The sequence below is a fragment of the Drosophila rhopaloa genome, unplaced genomic scaffold (genome assembly GCF_018152115.1).
Source record: "Drosophila rhopaloa isolate 14029-0021.01 unplaced genomic scaffold, ASM1815211v1 contig_47, whole genome shotgun sequence".
NCBI classification, from domain to species: domain Eukaryota; kingdom Metazoa; phylum Arthropoda; class Insecta; order Diptera; family Drosophilidae; genus Drosophila; species Drosophila rhopaloa.
In genome coordinates, this window is record NW_025335142.1 from 520749 (window position 1) to 536716 (window position 15968).

At 38.5% G+C, this 15968-nt stretch overlaps 3 protein-coding genes across 4 annotated transcripts in view; 2 read left to right on the forward strand and 1 right to left on the reverse strand.

Annotated features, from left to right (window-relative positions):
* Window positions 1–15968, forward strand: part of LOC108041019 (venom dipeptidyl peptidase 4) — an 85005-nt gene that overhangs the window by 50385 nt on the left and 18652 nt on the right. The gene's annotated exons all lie outside the window — the stretch shown is intronic.
* LOC108040066 (thioredoxin-2) lies at window positions 9244–10029 on the forward strand. Its single transcript, XM_017117308.2, has one exon. The coding sequence runs from the start codon at window positions 9397–9399 to the stop codon at window positions 9817–9819; it is 423 nt and encodes a 140-aa protein (XP_016972797.1). The 5' UTR covers window positions 9244–9396; the 3' UTR covers window positions 9820–10029.
* On the reverse strand, window positions 14353–15414 carry LOC108040065. The gene has a single exon (XM_017117307.2). The coding sequence runs from the start codon at window positions 15289–15291 to the stop codon at window positions 14500–14502; it is 792 nt and encodes a 263-aa protein (XP_016972796.2). The 5' UTR covers window positions 15292–15414; the 3' UTR covers window positions 14353–14499.

Below are 15968 nucleotides of genomic sequence, written 5' to 3' on the forward strand. Positions count from 1 at the left end.
TAAGTATTTTGTTTTATTGCTTTTTTACGAAATGAGTTTTTGACTGACTCGTGTCACCGCAAAGACACTTCGATATGAAGCAAATGCTCATATTTATGTGCACAAGTAATAATCAGGAAAGAAGCAATCGTAAAAGGTGATGTGGGTTAAATGAAGAAGGTTAAGAAATGCCTTGAGACCGAGTTATGGTTTCAATCATCCTTTTGAAATGTCCTTAAATTTAACAAGGCACTATGGTACCCTTTAAATCCGTATTAAAAACTCATTATTATTCTAACGAGTTCGTAGTAAAATTTGTAATATGTTTCATCAAACAAAAACGAATTTTCTAATAAATAAAGTTGTAGTTCAGAAAAATGTTAGTAGCATAATTTCAATCAAAAAATAACAAAATATTTCATTTTGATATGGCCGTCTTTTTATAAGTAAATAAATAGTTATTCCTTATGTCGCTCGAGTTACAAGGAACAACCTTGGAATTTAATTAGATTTCACACTTCTGTCATTTCAATGTCGACCCTTAACCCCTTTTTGCCACACTCTCGCACATAATTCAATACCACAATTACCATGGTGTAGCCTAATTGAGTCATTTAATTGTCATATAAATCTCGAATTTTATCGCTTTGAGACAGCCAAAGGAGCAACCGCAGAGCCAGAAGTTCCCAGGAGACAATACGGAGTGACGGGACGGCAATAACAACTTTAATTTGACTTCACTGAACTTGAATCTGGCCATAAGAAGCGACTTCTTGTATATCGTAAACATTTACGATATTCAATAAACTTTTATTCCCAACTGAGCGGACATTTTAAAGTTTTTATTTTTTTTCGCCGCCTTTGGACAAACTGGCGCTGGTAAAACAGTTAATTGAAGTGCGTCCTGAAGGGCAGAAGTGGCCTTAAAGCGAGGGAAGAGGGGAAAGCTTTATGGACTCTTGGGCAGTAGTTGGCTTCCCATTTTTTGGTTTGGTTCCTCTAAGCTGTTTCTCCGTTCTCTTTTACAATTCTGTTGTCCCTTTTTTCAGCCGACTAAGCTGCAACTTATGAGCGGACCAATTGAAGCCGTCGAGCCAGACTCGGAACCGTTTTCCACATCTAAAAATATTTTTTGTTTTAGCTCGTTTCTGCTTGCCTGCGCTCAAATCCCCAAAGCTGTAAATGAAATCGTTGCACTTTTTATACCCTTCAAGAGGGCCTTATTGTTTTTCCGAAAAATAACAACGCAGCAGAGCTTCAGGACAGTATTATTAAATTACAAAAGGAACATGTATAAGATGTTGAAAACTAAGACACAGAGGGCAGAATTTATTTATTTTATACAAATATGTTTTCAATTAAAAAGAAAATTCTATAACAATTCAATTGAAAACAGAATAAAATCAATTTAACATATTTTGCTTGCCAAGATCACATTGAATACCGATTGTGATAGTTTCTTTTATTCGGTAGGAATTACTAATTCGGCTTATGCTATTCCTTCTTTCTTAACACCTTTTTCCATGTGGCTTGAAAAGTTTTTTTTCTTGTGGGAAAGTTGCCTTTAAGTTCTGCAATTCGGTTCGGTTATGATTCCATTTGCTGGGCCGACAATTTCCATAGATTGTGGTTGTAATTGCTGCACGTTTTTGCATTAGCCTCATTTGGTCCTGCAGCCCCCATATGAAACGTGTTCCAGCGCCCAAAAGTCGGCTGCAATTTCCAGCCTTTCTGCGCCTTGACATGTTTGGTCTCCTTTCAGCAACTTTATATCTCTTCCCTAGCAATGTGCTGGCAAACATTTTAAACTCTTGGCAGGCCAACAGAAAGTCGGGGAGGCGAAGAGGGTGTGGCAGAACCAATTCCAATGCTCATTGCCAGGCTGTTGACATTTTAATAAAAATTATTCGCCGCATTGCAGGGGGATCGGTTGGGGACAGGAATGCATTCTGGGTGGAAAGTCCCCAGATGAGATACCGTTTCGCAGTGGCGGGAACGACTAGACAAATGATTTCAAAGCGCATTTATTGCCAGCAAAATGTGTGCGAAAATTAATGCGAGAGCAACCATTCAAAGAATCCGTAATGAAAACCGATAAACACTAGCAATGCAGCATTACGGGTGAATGAGCACAATAAAACGGAATGTTTAGGCTTAAAAAGTGCCCTCATGAGGCGGTGTTGCATATTAATTCTATATTTTCAGGTATTAGCCATAATTTCCGAATCTAACTTATTATTTTTTAGTTAGCGTTGTGTAAAACAAGACTTCAACTCAGTGAGCTGCCATTTCTAACACAGGAACTTCTTTCTTTTTCGAATTTTAACGAACCATTGAACTTTTCCATAATAATTAGGTGATCCTAAGTAATATTCCCATTCAAAATTGGAACAACAGGTTTCGAGATATAGCTAAGAATACTCAAATCCGAGGTTTGACGTAATTTTTAGCAAATGGGTTTTTTTGCTAAAACACACTTTCACTACGACACCCCACAATAAAAAAGTCACCGACTTGAACCATTGACCATTGTCAAAGTTGAAATCTCTGATTTTACATAATTTCTTCAATCTCAAATCGCCTCTAAGTAATAAACCTTTAAGAGAAACAATTTTAATGTGTAATTATTATTCGGCTTAAAGAGTTTTAACATTTTTATTTAATTACATTTCTTATCAACATTTTTTGGGGATATCTTACCCTACCATGTCTTAAAAATTGTATGTTTTGACTTATGTTATAAATTTATTATTATGAAATTTTAAATAGGGAAAGTTTTCTAAGTAACTCAAAAACTTCTAAGATATTATTATTATTATATATATTATTATTATTATTTCTTATTCCTAATATTATTTTAAGACTTGTTAGTTTTCAGTATTTAATGTTTCAAAACATATTTTCGCCAAGTCGCCAATCTCCTTCTTCATTTTCTTAATACTCGACTTATTTACGACATAATTAAAATACAAATACAGGCAGCCAATAGTTTGCGTAGAAATTGACAGCCGGCGACAATAAGAAAACCAATTTAATGGAACTAAAGTCACACTCTGAAAATATTACTACGAAAAAAATTGGATACTGAAGGTCGTAAATTTTCACACAAAAAACGCAAACTCATTGACCTCCAATAAAGTAAACATTTTTTTACATTGAATGGGAGCAAAGACAACAAAAATCAAATTGACAGAAAGGAAAATATTCCAAATGCAAATAAAAAAGCGAAAGCGAAAGCGAAGAGGGCTAGGGAAAATAAGATGTAGGCAAATAAATTGCATTATCGTTGATTTGCAAAAAATTTATTGCATATAAACAAATTGCTGAGGCTACAAATCTATTGTCTGGATATATATTTCTGCAGGGGGGAAATTGCAAAGCGACTACAACGAAAATCAAAAGGCAATCAAATCCTCAAATAACCCCAAACGAAAGAATTTCGTGTAATATAATTCACTTTTACTATGGGGACACAAAGCATAAAAAACCCATGAAAAGTTGCAGGAAAGGTCCCGCTGGCATGACTGCATAAAATATTGGAAATGTTGGTCTGTAGGTTTGCCATTAGTTCGCATTCTTATTTATTTCAGACAAGGAAGAGCGGGTTATTAATTCCATTCTGTAAATTCACAAATAATATTATACAATCATTCTTTTATTATACAGTAATAATATAAAATCGATATACTAAAAATTTAAAAAATATTAATTAACCTAGATATTTTAAATTGTATAAGCATTCGGAGAAACAATATATTTTCAGTATTTTTGTGTTTTCATATTATGGTGCTAAATAAAATAAATTTTTCTAAACTTCAGGCAATGGTTTGTTCGCTAACAGTTTCATAACCAAAGACTTTGGCTGCCAGCTATAAACACTCAATTTCGCTTTTACAACTGATAGTGGAAAATTCGCGTCTCATCGCTTCGTATATCAACAATAAAGATTGTAAGTCCGATACGACAGTTCCCTATCGGCGACCCAGCTCGAAATAATCTGAGGAATACCTACTCGTGTTCCGTGTAGATTGCGTTACCCAGTTCTCCTCGAGCACCTCCAATTATCGCAAACAGCTCTGGAAGCCCGAGAACAAACGAACCCGAGAGCTCTCCAGTCCTTAAATATTTCCGCACAGTTTGCTTTTGCAGTACTTGCACTTTCAATGCCCCCCAGGCCCCCCTTACCCACCGCCTCTGACTAATTTTTGCTTTTACCCCGATTTGGGATAGGTGGGGCTTAGCCTGGCCAAACATAAATTCTGTTGGGTCAGTTCAAGCACGCACCGAAATTAAGAAAAAAAGTTAAGTGAAAAGAATGGAGGAAGTTGAAAAATTGTTTGGGTCGGTTGTGGAAAAAACAAATGGAGGGAAACAATTGCGTGGCAGACTTAAAGGGTTCTCAAGGCCCTCGATCCCTTAACCTTGCCGGGTAACTAATGGGTTAAGGCTGCTGGCAAACAGCTTTTTACATTCGAATTCAAACAGCATCCGCGAACAATTCTCGTTAGGCGGCAAACCAATTGACACTGAATTTAATTCCGCATGAAGTGTTTTGCCATAGCCTGACATTTGAATTGGTAATTCCTGTGCCAGAGATGCCACCGCGATTTGGGTGGCATCTGCACCGCCCCCTTTTTCGCCAGTTTGACATATCTGCGCCTGCCCACTCCGCCCAACGGAAATTGCCTTTTTTGCACGACTTCCGCTTTTGTGCGAGTCCCTTTCCAGGATTCTTCCCGCCCAGCATTCAGCGATACTTCGGTAAGTGACAGCTTGCCACTACCTCATCATGGAGCAGCTCTGGTAGTACACTTAGAAAAACCGTCTTCCGATTTCTCCGCTTCATATATCTGCATGCATTTATCGAAGTTTTGCTTGAACTTTTATTTATTAAATGTTACGGAAACACATGGTAATGTTACGTTAATCAGATTTAACTAAGTCTGTTATATATAATAATATATATATATCAAATATAATCATGTGGAGTTTGATAATAAATATATAAATATATAACAAATTTATTGCTAATTACATAAATGTATATATACTTGATGTACTTTGAATTTTTAAATAATTTAAATAATTTATTTTGTATTTTGATCAAATGGTTTTTATTATTACTGAAGAATCTCAAATTTCGCTGGTGCCTAATTAATTGTTAGATTGAACTTATAAGTATAATGAGATTTTATCTCTTAGTGCTCAATTTTGAATTGCATTGGCCATTTTCTCCTGTGTAACATATCATTTAAAACTAATTCTTATATTTTTTGAGTGTGGCTCTGATTCTTTAGCGTGCTCCTGTTCCAGTTCCTAGTTTGGCGACACTTGGCATGCCACGCATAAAGCTGTCAATGTCAATGTAACGTGTTAATTTCAAAGTGGTTTAGTTTGTTGACGCAGCTTGTTAGGCAGTCAGGAAAATAAGCAGGCCAGGAGCAGGAGTGGTAACAGGACCACGACAAGGGCAACCCGTTCGGGAAAAGAGCTACTCCTTCCGCCATATGGGGCTTAAAATGTAAAGGCACATGTGGTTTTCATGCCACTCGTGAGCTCTGTTGGGAGTTACTCAACTGCCTTTATCCTTTTTGCTCACTGCCTGCTGCTGATGATTTCTATCATGGCATTTGATTGATTGAAACTTTGCCCGAGTCGAGGGTTAAGGGGATTGAAAAGAGTTGGGGGCCCCGAGAAAAGCTGCTTAGGGATCTGAAGTTTGCTGGATGTGGCATTTAGTTTATTGAACCATTTTGCAAGCTGTCGGCTAAGTATTGGCAAGATATTTGCATTTTAAAGTGATTAATTATGGCGCAACTCTTGCAAAGAACGAGAACGATCTGAGTCAAGTACAGTCACGTATGAAGTCGACTACCAATGGCAATGGCTAACAATTGAAAGTCAATTGATTAAATGCGGAAACTGGGTTTTAGATATTAAAAGGCAAACAGAAAATTATCACTGTTTACATTTTTTTTAGAGTACAACATTTTTAAATTTAAGACATTTAAAAATCTACAAATAATTAACTATACAGAATCCTAAACTTTCTCTATACTTGCTAAAAACTTATAATTTAGCTACAATTTGTAACATAGTTACAAATAGCTTCACATTTATAATGCTAAGAGCCAGCTCTCTGAAAATCCTGCGGGTAAGCTCAATAATAAAATAAACCTACCATCCTGCCGCTAAGTACAGTCAGCCCAAAGTTCATAGGGTCGATAAGTACCCCGCCAATTCTGCGCCCGAATGAAGCAATTCCAATGAGTTGCAGCCATCCAATTTGCGGATTCTCGCCAAAGCCCGAACATAAAAGGACTTCTGCCTGCCAAATTCAGCAGGCGAATGCAAATCCCATTTACACGGCTGCGACGAACAGAAAAACCAACAAAAGTCAGGTCCACATTAGCAGCTTGTAAAAACTGTGAATGCTTCAAGCAGAGGGGCGTGCTCGTAGTCCTGTTTATGCGCCAACGCCTCCTGTTACTCCTGTTTATCCTCCGCCAAAGGACCCTAAAAGGACCTCCTTCCCCACGCCCAAGCTCATTACAAGGCTCAGCACCGCCAAATGCCAACTGTCATGTGGTTAAGGGTGAGCCCGAACGCAGGACCCCCGGCACGAGAACCAGGACAACAGGAGCCGGGGAAAATCCGGAGCTGAGCGCCTGGGAAATGGGGAAAATCTCCAGCTTCGATTCGAGCATCAAAATTTTTGGCAGCAAATAAAATCTGCTTGTGTTTTCGAAAGACTTTCGTTGACAAAAGGCATTTGTGGCAGGCAGAACCGTATTGTGTTCGTCCTGGCAGGCAAATGAATGTGCAATGCTACACAGAAACAAAGGTTGTTTGTCTCCTTGCTATGGCTTTTTCCTAATTACGAGATAAGTATATACTGGATATAACAACATAAAGACTTTAAGCTCATGATTTTTCAGGAAATATAACTGAATTTAACATCGTTTTTTAAGCCACTTAAGTTGAAAACTTAAGCTGGAATTTAAATGTAATTATTAGCATTGTTTTTCATAAGATATCAACTTATGCCAAGTATAATGGGTTTTAAAAATTGGAAGTAAGCTAACAAGCGAGGTCTTTATTGTGAAGGTCTTAATTAAGATTTAAGAAGTTCCATGTCAAATCCCCAATGTTGGGTAATAGTTTTTTCCCCAGTGTGGCCAAACAGGAAACGGAAATAAGGGTGGCAGGAAGTAGGGGCCTTTGGCCCAACCAACGACACACTCAAAAATCCAAATGCACGAGACTTTCATTGTCGCCTGGCGGAGCTCATAAACTTGTTAACTGAAATTGCCGTTTTGGTGTTGATGTTGGTGTTCGGTATTTGGGCTTGTCTTCTGTCTTCTGTGGCCTTTGTTCGGATTGTTCATCATTTTGTCTGCCAGCATCTGGCATTGACATGCTTAAACGTGCTCTAAAACACCAATTCTGTTGTTGTTCCGAAAAACAAAAGCCAATTATGTGGCCTGAAACGCACACAAGCATCTGCTGACCTGCAGAACAACAGCAGAAAGCCAAAGCTAAACTGCAGAAAGCCTGAAAATAGCATACTTAGGGGGGCAGATAGTTGGAATTTCTGAGTTTATCTGAAAACTTCACACTATGACGGACAAATTTCTCAGATTTCCTGGCGGTTTCATGGTCCAGAGCTGGGAGTAAGATACATTACCAGCTATAACCATCAACGTAATATTATTCGCACTAAAGCCAGAAGAAATCCATCACGAATGTCTGATCTTTTGGCTCAGAGTCACCCGAAATTTGATTTGCGACAAGAGTGACAATAATCCTAGCCCCATTTCGACCCTATTTCTAGTTGACCGCAAAACGCGTACATATATGTATTTATTCCGCATGCCATCCACATGGCGTATGCGCAATAAAAATAACTGTCTAACCGCATAACCGACTAGCCCGAGGAAACTGAAAGTCCACGAGTGTGTTCCGTGCACTTGAAGCAATTTGTCTTGCCAGCTACGTGACTTATTCCACTCGTCTGGTGCTCCATCAAAAACACGAATATATGGCGGCGAAATGTGTTCGCTGGATGCTTGCCTTATTCCCATGCTCGTCACTTTATTACCTTTCGCAATCGCGGCTTTCGACGGCGGGACGAGGTCAGCACTTTCCCTGGCGGGACCGAAAATCCTTGCGACTACCGGATACTAAACTGATTGCACAACATACTGCACCGGTGCTGCACACGCGGCACCATTTCCGTTTCATTCCATTTCGTTTCGTCGCTAAGCGCCGCTCATTAGGTTATGCAAGTCGAACACGCAGACGAAAAACCAGTGCAACACTGCGAAAAATATTGTTGTAGAGTGCAACAGTTAACTTCCCAATATTAACTTTGATATGAGTAATTCTTTCTAAAGTGTATAAACGTTTGTTTCATCGTTTATTCAATGATTAAATTCACATATATTTGACATAGAAAGTTTATTTTCATTAAAAAAATGATTTTTGCTCAGTGGAACCAGATACAGCCACCGGATTATCAACGACTATCGCATTGTCAAGTGCCAAGAGCTTAAAGAGCCCAGCCAAAAGAATTTCAGAGTCAACTGAAAGATACACTCGAAGCGGCCTTAGACCGCAAACAGCCACGTGAACACAATCCCACAGAGTAAAAAAGTGGAAAACAAAAAGAGCATGAAATGAAAGCAACAAGACAGTAAGAGAAAGGCTTAGGTAAACACACTCTAGAGATAACGCCCCCATTGTGGCAAGCAAACATGTAGCAACCAACGCTGAAAGGGGCGGGTGCGACTTAAACACACTCAAGAAACCACGGTGCATTTGTCTTAATTTGTGACAAATGCAAGACAAGACAAACAAGCTGCCAACACTATGAAAAATGCCAAGAAAATGGAAAATAAGCCACACATACCCTTTTTAAACAACTTTTAAAACTACAAAACTTTGACGATAATCTACCATCATGGCTTAAAACGCAAAGACTTTAGAAACTTCCAGAGACATCCTATAATTTGTCTTTTTTACTAACCGTTAATGGTTAATAAATAGTGGACATTTGTTATTTATCCTTTTTTATGAGAATCCAAAAATATTATTAATTTTTGTATTTTCTTATTTTAATGTTTCATTTGCTTTAAATAAGTTGTTGTTAAGCTCTGGTTTGGACTATATATAACATCACGTTGAGAAGTGCAACCAAAGAAAAGCACAAAAATGGCAGCAAAATGTAAAGGTGCAAGCCACAATACGCTCACCAAGAAACACATCCATTAGCAAGATATATTCGCAACTAGCTAAGAACCTATTGTCACTTACTCTTAAAAAGTAACACAAGAAAACTAAAGAAAAATCTAAATTGTTTGTTGGAAAATTTGTTGAATAAAATTTGGAGTTAAGTTGCTAACTCGTAGGAGACCGATGGCTGCCGTGCACAAGAAGGTGATCGTTGTGGATTCGAAGAGCGCCTACGACAAACTAGTCAATGATGCGGGGCCCAACAAACATATTCTCGTCGAGTTCTATGCCACGTGGTGTGGTCCCTGCGCGATGATTGGGCCCCGTTTGGAGCAACTGGCAACGGAGTACTCCGGACGCATGATAATCCTCAAGATAGACGTGGATCAAAACGAGGATCTGGCCATCCAGTACGAGATCAGTAGCATGCCCACGTTCCTGATCATCAAGAACCGAGTGACCCTCATCCAGTTCGTGGGCAGCAATGTCGATAGAGTCCTCACCACGGTGGAAAAATATGTGGGCAAGGCGGATGAATCGGCAGTTAAGACAGGAACCAAACCGAACGAAGGAACTGGAACTCAAGCTCCCGTGTCGAAAACGTAAAGATTCTGGCGGTTTTTATCTCGTCATCTTTATGCAGTAATAATTGAAATTAAAGTGTGTTGAAATCTTTACGTGTGAGTTGTATCCAAAGCATTTAGAAGACGAACTTTCATATTGGTAATTCGTATTACAAATTCATTTTACGTGTTCTAAAACTATTTATGACTATAAAAGAGTCATTGTGTTAATAAAGTTTAGATAGACTGAAAATATTTTGTTATCTTTTACGAGAAGAACAAGTAGTGGAAAAGCCAATTGTACATTATGCATTATTACAATTTGAAGTAGACTCACAAATTAAATATTGAAACAAGGAAACAAGAAACAAGCATTAGTCAAGAGCATCGATTATAAGATAATATCAATCTGTATATACTTTATAGGGTCGGAAACGCTTTCATCTATCTATTACATACTTTAAAAAGAATACAATATACCATTTTACTCAATGAGTAACGGGTATAAAAAAGAGCTAAGAGTCCTTGGCTGATTAAATGTTTATTGTAAATATTTTTAATTAAATAGTAAAGCCGAGTGTGTAGTATTCACCTTAACCTCTGCCACTAAAGTGGGTCCGTCAACGAGATTCCCATTTAAGTAGATTCCAGCTTGGCTATCTAAAGCAGTGCGCACTTCGTGTCCCGCAGCCACCTCTCTGAAAACAAAGAACCTTTTGTTGGTCAGGGTCCCCATCCCGCTGCCATCTGGGATCTACTTTGTAGGAAGCAGGCATTGTCCTAAGCCATTGTTAGTGCCCGTAAGCCGGCCATATGTGCGACTCTCGCCTGTCGCTGGCATTATTTCAATTAGATTAATTAAGACCGGCCCGCACGGCTCAATGCCTGATATGTGTGTGGGCAACGTGATGTTTTGCCGGTGGTGCTGGCAAAGTATTTCAAAACAAAAATTAAATCTCTTAAAAGCGGATAACTTTAAAATAATTATCGGAAACATTTAGATGGTTTTTATTAATGCCACAATTTGTGAAAAGCAGATAAAGTGAAAAGCAGATAAAACCAAATTAGTTATATTATTGTGGACGACGCCATACGTGGTGACGGTGGGCAAGGTGAAAGTGTGGTAAGGCGACTACTAACATTTAGCCGCAGAATTGCAAATCAGCTGTGTTAATCCGATCAGAAAGAGTGAAGTACCGATCGAAAAATATCGCTTTACCTAAGGAGAGTTCGTACCAAGACTTGAAGATTAATTTGTTAATAGTTAAAATTTCGAAATTTGAGCTTTTATGTAGGCAAGCCAGGGGTGCTAAACTTTACCAGTTGGTATTTAAATACTAGACTTTTAATTAAATTTTGGGGAATTTTAAAAAAAAATTTTTTTTCTTTATTTGTAAAATAGGCTATTATTATTTAAAATTTATTCAAAAAAGAAGATTTTTTCTCTTCCTTGTCTTCGGATAACCATTAACTCAGGGCTTTAGGATCCTGGAATCATTTTAATTGTGCTAAAAAACGTTTGTTCTACGACTTGATTTTTTGAGTTTTACCTTATAGCTTTTCCCAGGAAATTCAGTCCTTTATAGTCCTTAGTTAAATGAGCAGAGTTTCCTGCCAAGCCAATTTGATGAGGACAAATTCTTCTTAGTCATTTTTTAACTAAAAGGAATCAAACATGTTTATTATCATCTGGTTTACCTCGTTAGGAGGTCTTTTTGTTTGATTCCATTAAGTAATAGAACAACTAGGAGCAAATTAAATATTTGTTGCTCATCACAAAAAAAACTACAAATTCATTATAAAATCATTAAATATGGCTGTAAAGTGAATAAATTGTTGTAAAGTTTTCCATTTATTTTAAATACAAATTTTTTTAAATCAAAATTTTGAGATAATGTGCTTGCGATAGAACATAATTATTTCACTAATTTGTCATTTACTCTAAAGCTTATAGATTGCTGAATTTTACAACCATCGTCATCACGTAAACACATATGTTTGGGAACATTTCCCAATTTTCACCACTGCAGACCGCAGACAAGAAGTGCAGTACCCCCGTGGCGGCACAACGTTAAATGCGAGTCAGCAACAGGACCTGAAAGAGTGGGAGGGAGGCAGGGAGAGAGGGAGCGAGAGAGGCGACTTATATCCCTCGGGTCGTGACAGCTGTAAACTGACACTTTGTTTTACTCAACCTTCAGCTGAGTGCAATCCTCTATTTTCATTCCTTTTAACATTCTTAAGGACCTTATTGAAAACTTATTTGTCTTTCCGTACTTTTTTCGTACTTACGGCATCCGTGGCTGTTTTTTTTTTTTTGAAAGCTCTTGCTTTTGTTTTCGTTATACCGTAAAATCGAAAAGTTTGCTGGCGTTTAATATGAGCAAAGGATGCAGGAGAAAGAGAAGGAAAATCGTGGTATAGCGATAATAGAAAGAGACAGCGTGATGCTAGCTTGACTTTCTTCAACAGAAGACATTTGCATTTTTATTAAAATGAGAAATTGCAGCAGTTGCAGTTGACTGAAATGCTGTCCTCCTTTTCCAGGCGCCACAGGGATGGACAAAGGGCTATGTCCGGGAACGGGTTAAAGGGTGCAATGGGGTTAAGGAGGGCTTTAAAGAGGGCCACGAACTGTTAAACATCCGACAATAGACATTTTATTATCATGATAGAATAAAAAGTTGGAATCAATAAAGTTGCTTGCTTTTTATTTTATAACCATCTAAAATTAAAAATAGGAAACCTTTTGAGCTGAAATATTCGTAGACTTATTTATCACAACCTTAGTTCGTATTATGTCGTCAGAACCACAGATTTAGGTCACAGCATACCTTACAAAAGTTAAATAAACCTTTCTTTTAAAATTATTTTAAATATAACAAACAATTTAACCTTTTTAACATTTCTAATTGAAGAGTAAAACATTATTTAAATGGACTTTAAAACGTACATAGAATTAAATTCAAACTCCTTTTGAGATTTTTATCCACTAATTTAAAAAAAATAACAAATAATTTATATGAGCCAATTGTAAATTATTTCTGTAAGTTTCTGAGCAAGAGAAATAAGCCACAAAAATCTATTCCTTTAAATTATAAAGTAAAGAAATATACACTTAAATAGTTCGCGGTTACCTGGAGTTATTTTCGAAAGACACGATAAATCTAGCTTGAACAATGCAGCGCTACTTACAACCATCAATAAAGCATAGGAGTATTATCTGATTAGTACTAATATCAAGAGCTATAATAGTAAAACTTTGGAGCAAGCTGCAATTCGAGACCATATGCTCACGGGTAAAATGGTAACTGGGCGAAGGAGTATGAGCTATAAATTTGAAACTCGACCAATGCCGAGTGTTCGGTTTGCTGCGTTGTTGAAATTTATATGCCAAGCCCTGCCGGCTGCAAGTCCTCCGCCCCTTGGAATCTCCTTTGTTATGCAAGTTAATCCTTTTTATAGCTATTGTTTAGCGCATCAACACGCCCCCCGTTGAAAAGCACACGCAACCGCCCACGCCCTGTGCATTTGTTTCAGGGGGGAGGTGGAAATGGGAAAATGAGAAAATGGGGATCTACAGGGGCCGAAGGGGGAGGCGGGGGACCTTGGGGGTAGGCAGCAGCTGTGGCACATGTCAGTGCATTTTTCAACGGCTCCAAGAGGCGACACTGCCAAGCCAACATATTAGCTGCCACACATGCCGCACAGTGGGTTAAAGAATGAGCCAGTGGGGTGGTGATGGTGATGCCATTGAGAAGGCACTGCAAAAATAAAAAGGGTACTTCTTTATGAAATACATATTAAAATTGCTCAAAGCAAGTGAGTTATTGATGTTTAAATTTAGAACATTACATAGCCCCATTTATTTAATACCATTGAATTGGATTAAGTAACAATTTCAGTATTTCTGAGTACTCAAAAGTAATTCGGAACTATCTTTCTCCGTGTGGGATTGGTCTCCGGCCGGAGCATATGCATGTGCAGCTACTGCTGATATCCGGGGCTAAAATCTGGCACATGTTGCGGCCGCAGCAAGTGTTTGTGTGGCATGCCGCAAATTCATTATTATTTCCAACTTCCCGCCCCCCAGATGCATATAAACACTTCTCCGTATGAAGTGGTAGCGGCTGCTTGGAAAACTGGGAAAAACAATGAAGGAAAAACTCGCCGCTAGATGAGAAGACCTTAAAGACTTTCAACAAGTAGCAGGACCCTTAGCGGCCGCTTAAAAGCAACTTGCTTCGAGCTTCGAGTTGTTATCCATTTTAGGAGACTTAAGATCTTATTTTGTTTACAAGTTGAACTTTTCAGCAGTTAAGGGAATTCAGTCAAGTACAGGTGTACATTTCAAGTACTTAAATTTAGTTGTAGTGAAAATACCTGTGTTACAGACAGCGATTTTAAAGTTTTAATCCACGAACCAAATTGCAATTTCAAGACGATATTAATTAGTCCATGTGTTGTTCGAAGGCAGCGAAACAGTTTGCCGAACAGTAAAAACTTGGCGTTTAATATTCTATGATTGGCAAGCCCAGCTTCTGAATACGAACAATAAAAAATTCAACGACCTGACTTTTAAATTGTTGATATACATTTAAGATTTAATTAAATTGGAAGCCTCTTAACAGCCAATGCACTACCAGACTCAGTTATAAGGAGCCTAAACCAAAATAGTTATCAACCATTTCGACAACTAAAAAACTAAAAAGGCCATTTCAAATTAAACTGGATACAACCATTCGACCAGATGACTAGGAACTGTTGGCTTGTTTTTGCCCTTGATCTTGTCCTGTTCATCGTCGCTGCTGCACTGGCTGCAATCGCTGATACTGTTTCCACGCCGGGGAACTCGGGCCATGTTCCGGGGCAGTCGGTCCGTGGAGTCCAGATCGGAGAAGTCGTCGACATCGGTGGCGGACCCATTCAACAACCGTTGAGCCCGAAATATAGCTCGAGCCTGTGCCTGTATGCGACGATTGCGTCGCTGACGGCTCCGGCGGGATCCTATCCTTTGGCTCCGACTCTCCATGTCCATCAGGATATCGGAGATCCGATTCACGTGTTCGGATTCGTTGTCTATGTAGTGGCTATCTCCCCAATGGGGTCGCCGGTCCAGGTTGGAATACTGCTGAGGGAATGGCGCTGTCGACGTCGATGAAGTTGAGGCCGTTGGCGAACCCGAGCGGCTCACAGAGTTCCAGCGACGCCTGGGCCTCAAATTGGTAGTAGCTGGCACCGAACGCAGGCCATACAGCCAGTGTTCCGGAATTGCACCAACTTCCATCCTTTCCGAGGTGGCGATTCCGGTCTCCGAAAAGTGCGGCTGCCAGTCCACGTAGGAGTCTTCGGATTCTGATATATGGCTGCCATCCACCGAAGTGATGGACACCGAGGGCGAGATCACCACCGATTGACTGGCCTGAAGATTTGGATTGGGACTCACTGGCGCCGGAGCGAAGGATCCTGGCGGTTCATCCTCCTCGGCAATAAAATCGGTTTCGGAAGAAGACATTTTGAAGTTCAGTTAAACGAAACAAAACCAGTCGAAGTGAGGTGGCCAAGTTGCCCAAGTGAATCGAAAGAGTTCCGAATAGGTTGTAATCAGACTTTTTTCATTTCTCTGTTTACTTTCAATTCAATTTGACAGCTAATGCTGTGGTGACTCTTTTTTCAGAAGAACACAGTGTTGAAAAACCGTGTTAAATAACTGATCCGAAATTCGCAATATAAAAGTTACAAAAATTTAAAACAAGATTTTCAAAATTAAGACGCAATAACTTTTTTAAACAATTAAATTAAATTCAAAACAAGGTTTACTTTTCGAACATTCTTACCACTATAATCTTTATTATTAGATTTTAGAACACGCCACACAAGGATGGACCTTGTTTTCGTGTATTGACCAATTATTTCTATAATCAGTTATAAATCGAGCTGTCTTTGAGTTTACAATATATCAATCTAATAAAGGTAAATGTTGAAATGTTTTGGAAAATAGAAAAGATCATAATAAAAAAAAATCATTTTGCGCAATGAATTTTTAAAATTTAAAGCAAGACTTTTTCGTTAAGGGTATTGTTATTCTTCCATGAGTTATTGTATTCATAGATCCATTTGACATTGTAAACGTTTTATGTATCGTTTTTAAGAACCGAGTTTCCCAATTCAAACTACGATGAGGAAATTAAT

Coding starts and splice junctions, on each gene's coding strand:
- LOC108040066 (XM_017117308.2), top strand. CDS start 9,397: ATGGCTGCCGTGCACAAGAAGGTGATCGTTGTGGATTCGAAGAGCGCC.
- LOC108040065 (XM_017117307.2), bottom strand. CDS start 15,291: ATGTCTTCTTCCGAAACCGATTTTATTGCCGAGGAGGATGAACCGCCA.